We start from the raw sequence: 4726 nt of genomic DNA, 5'->3' as shown, positions 1-4726 counted from the left end.
CCTCTGGAAACCCTCCACTTATTAGTAATAAGAACTTAGAGTGATTACTAGATCTTTTTGACACTTAGTTTCCTGCCTGCCCTGGAACATGAAGTAGCAGAATTATTTCCACCCAAGAAGTATATGTGAAGGGGATTAAATCAATTGTGTCCAGAGCTGCTCTGAACAGTGTCCATTTTATTAGAATCTCTTAAGTCATAGCTGTCACATGTGGTAGTAGAAGTTATAAAAACCCAAGCTCTTAAGGATTAGGTACAGGGACAAAAATCTAGCCAGTTGGCACATGCTGGCAAGGTACCAGAAGAATTCCTTAAAAGTTTTGATTTTTCTCAGGACAGTTGTTGGAGACATTGGTGTTTTCTGTCTCTCCTGAATGCCCCTTTTGCATATACTTTCTTGCTTCCCACTTAGGGACCAGGTTTAATTTGATCATCTATCTCGGATTTGGCTCTGAGAGTTGCAGAAAAGATGGAAGCCAGAAGGATAAACCCAGGATTCTGTGTAAACAAAGTTGAGGGGCCAGAGCAGATAATTCTGAGAGGTGGATGAAGAACAAGATGATGCAGATGTGAAGTGGATGAGAGGTGGATGAAGAACAAGAGATGCAGATGTAAAGTGGATGAGAGGTGGATGAAGAACAAGATGATGCAGATGTGAAGTGAAGAAGGGACAGACACCCTCAGCTTTCCCAGGGAATCATGAGGAGCAAGATAAAGGCATTTAGTAAGGGTCGGGGTGCTTAGGGGCTCCTCATCTGTAGGCTCAGAAGCACATACACATTTACTAAACCTTCTGGAGCAAATCATTTCTCTGATGGCAAAGGTTTTGGGGTAAATAAAAGAGGTGATACATTCCTCTGGCCACCGTAAATGCCCAGGCAGGCTGTAACTTTATAAGCACAGAGCCCCAGCAATAGAGGAGAAGCAGAAGGTACCCCACGTTCTGGCTTTTGAGCCACCTGCTTGCTGCTTCCTTTATCAATCCCATGCAGTTGATGCCACAGTCATTTCCCTAGATGCTTTAGATTTCCTGTTATCTCTTACCTTGTGTATTGCATGTGTCTTCCTTTGATTTTAAGTTCCTCAAAGGCAGGAGCCAGAAACTATACTACTTTTTTTAAAGGAGTACTTTACAAAGAACCCTTTATAAGAAGTGTCCAGCAATTATTAACATAGATGGCTATAGAAACCAGTAGAAATTAAATTGCCATGTTGACTTTTTGTATTATAAATATTTTATTTTCTGAGGTTAAAAAGTTTAAATAAAAAGTAGAAAATAATTTAAATTATAAATTAATAAAAACTCTATGTTTTCCTTTGACCTTTCAAATGCAGTAGATTCACTACCAGTCCCAGAGTCCGTCTCTGATGCTTAAGGGTTGCCTGCAACCACCACTCATTCTGAGGCATCAACTGACAGGTCTTCATTTTTGGAAGTTTCTGGTAAGTCTTCGGATGATGAAAAAGTTCCTGAAGATCTCTGCTCGGACCACCATCCAGGCGTAGCTGTTGTACTTCATGAGTTTAAGGTACCTTTGCACCCTCCAGTAATAGCTCTTCAAGTGGAGAGCAGTTGAGGACGTCTCCCACGTCAATCTTTCTTCTTGCTTTTCCTCTAGTATTTTCTTCAGAAACACTGTCTGCTGGTGGAGTTCATCCAGGAGACGTTCAACAAGAGTCTCATTCCACCCAGTGCTGGAGAAATTGTTTCTGAAGACAAGAAAGACATTCTGGAGCATCTCTTGGATGGCAAAGGCAGAGTGACTCTTCTGCATCTTCTCCGTCATCTCCATAGGGATCTTGAAGTCCGTCCTGTAGGTGAGGTTGATCTTTCCATTCAGCTGCTCCAGGAGCTTCTGACATTTCCGAAGGTTCGTCCTTTGTTGGAGCTGGAGCTGCTCGTAGTTGATGGAGAGGGCTGTGGTGGAGAAGCACAGCAGGAACGCAGCGTGGAGGATCCACCTGTTGTTCATGATGGAAGCTGGGCTGGTGTTGGCTGCTACCTGCAAGATGAGGCAAAGGCTGTCAAAGGCTGCAGTGAGAATGATCTTCCTTCATGGTCTGTGCTATTTATAAGGGATGGTCCTTTCTGCCTCAGAGGAATTTCCCACTTTCAGTTCTCCCTTTCAGTTTTCCTCTGTCATTTTCTCTTATTCTAACAGCTTCTAATATTCATTTTATTCAAGCTCCTGGCTATTTTATATGCTATGTACTGGGTTAAAATATATACAAACTAAGGATTTATAAAACCTTGTACAGTTTCACCAATTGCTGGAGCAAAGGAAGAGAAATATCCAGGAGAGAAGAACAGAAAGCAGACAGCCCTGAAGATAAAAGAACTCTCAAACAGCCAAAGTGTCCACTGAAAAGCCAGGCAGAGTAGCTGCTCATTCAGGATGGCACAGCTGCTGCCCTTTGAAATAGTGGGCTGGTGGGAGAGGGTCTCTGTGAGCTCCCAGGGGGATTACAATAGTGTACTATAAGAGAAATGTCACATCAATGGGCCATAGCTCCCTTTGGGAGAGAACCCCACATCCTGGAGAAACTGCTTAAAGTGGGGTCCAGTTTGAGCAGTGTCAAAACAAGAGACCAGGGAAGGAAGGGTTGTGAGTGGGTAACAGAGAGAGAAACGGCCAAGTTTCCCAGCACTTCACCAAAGCAACAGAAGAGGGAGCTCTGAGAAGTGAGAAAAACCAACTTGGGCCACTTCTAAAGGAGCAAGGACAATGAGGGGCCACAAGAGAGAGTAAGTACTGGCAGGACCAAATACAGAGTTATTAGTAACACAGTGTCTCCAGGATAATGAAAATATTCCAGGATCTTGTACATATAACACAGATCACAGCTGCAATACTCTCATGCAAGAGCTTAGCGTATTAAATAATTATCTAGAATAGTAAAAACCAGAGTGGGAAACTCTAGAAATGAAGTAAAAAAGAAACTTTAAAAAACAAAACACAACAATAGGTTTTGTTAAATTATACACAGTCACAAAAATGAGTTCTTTGGGAGAAATCTCCATTGGAGAAAAACCTTGAATCTTTTGAAACATATATCACAGCTAAAATCCAACAATACATAAACATTATTACATATTGATTAGGGGCAAAGTGAGATTTGTTCAATATTATAAGATACATAAAACATATGCAGTGGATTAGAAGGTCAAATGACCAAATAAAGGAATGTGAAAAATGACATTGGAAGAAGGGTGTTCTATTGTATCAATACATGAATCCCAAGGCATAGTAGGAAATACTGATAATGTGACTGTGGACAAATTATACATTTCAGTATAGCAAAGCCACCAAGAAAGTCAGGGAAAGGGCAGTGTCAGAACCATGCTGGTGATGAAGAATGGAAAACATCATTCTCTGCCCTCTCCAGGAGGTTCCCCACAGAAAAATTAAAACTAGCCAGACGCCAGGAAGAAAACCTTGAGGGATTGATAAAGATGAGATGAGACCTGTCTGCTGTTGGTGGGTTTATAAATATGTAAGTTAAACAAAAATGAAGTAGGCATTTTTATTTTATAATTTTAAATGTACATTTATTTGGTGGGGGCAGGAATGAGGGGTGTGAGTGCCACAGTGGTCAGATAGGAGGTAAGAAGACAACGTATAGAAGTCTGTTGTCTTCTTTGATCATGTAGTATCCCGAAATCTGCTGAACCACAGGTTACCATTTTCATTAACCATATCTGCAAAGGGAACAGAGTAATAAAAGCTCTAGGGTGCTGTCAACTCGAGTCATAAATTTATTCAAACATTTGAAGTACAAAGATTTTGTTTTTCAAAACCAGCTGGAACAGAATTCTTATTCTGCATGACTTTAGGTTCATCCACTGTAAGGTGTGTGGGAGTGTCTGTGTCTCCTCTTAGGTCTGGGCAGATTTTATATTTAAGAACCAATGATGATTTTGGAGGCTGGATCAGAAAGATGAACATAACATCTGATTTGTTTTCTGGGATTCTTGCTCATGAGATTTTCAACAACTTAGTATAAGCTAAGTTGAGTAAGAAAGCCCAAATAAGCTGGCCATGAAGGCACAGACTTATAGTCTCAGTTCCTGAGAGACTGAGGCAGGAAGATTGCAAGAGCAAAGTCAGTCTGGGCTACAGAGCAAGCCTGAGGCCATCTGTGCAGAATAGTTTCATGTCAACTTGACATAAGCTATCTGAGAGACAGGAACCTCACTTTAGAAAACACTGCCATAGAAAGTACCCAAGGAGCTGAAGGAGTTTGCAGTCCCCTAAGAGGAACAACAATATGAACTAACCAGTAACCCCAGAGCTCCCTGGGACTAAACCATCAATCAAAGAAAACACACAGAGGGACTTGTGGCTCTAGCTGCATATGTAGCTGAGGATGGCCTAGTCAGTCATCAATGGGAGGAGAAGCCCTTGGTCCTGTGAAGGTTCTATGCTCCAGTATAGGGGAATGCCTGGGCCAGGAAGCAGGAGTGGGTGGGTTGGAGAGCAGAAGGAGGGGAGAGAGGATAGGGGATTTTCGGAGGGGAAACTAGGAAAGGGGATAACATTTGAAATATAAATAAAGAAACTATCTAATAAAAAAATAAAATGAAAAAAAAAAAACGAAAGAAAAAAACACTGCCTTAAGACCCAACTGTAGGGTTTTCTTACTTAATAATTGAAGGAGGAGGGCCCAGCCCATTGTGGGTGGTGCTAACATTTGTCTGGGTTTTACAAGAAAGTAGGCTGAACAAT

At 41.5% G+C, this 4726-nt stretch overlaps 1 protein-coding gene across 1 annotated transcript; it reads right to left on the bottom strand.

The window, feature by feature from the left end:
• Positions 1 to 1423: 1423 nt before the first annotated feature.
• Positions 1424 to 1972, bottom strand: Ifnb1 (interferon beta 1). Its single transcript, XM_021161657.2, has one exon. It carries the CDS (start codon positions 1970 to 1972, stop codon positions 1424 to 1426), a length of 549 nt encoding a protein of 182 aa, XP_021017316.1.
• Between the last annotated feature and the right edge of the window lie 2754 nt (positions 1973 to 4726).

This window comes from Mus caroli, unplaced genomic scaffold (genome assembly GCF_978045245.1).
Source record: "Mus caroli unplaced genomic scaffold, Mus_caroli_1 scaffold_6, whole genome shotgun sequence".
Classification (NCBI taxonomy): domain Eukaryota; kingdom Metazoa; phylum Chordata; class Mammalia; order Rodentia; family Muridae; genus Mus; species Mus caroli.
This window is presented reverse-complemented; position numbering and strand designations above follow the sequence as displayed.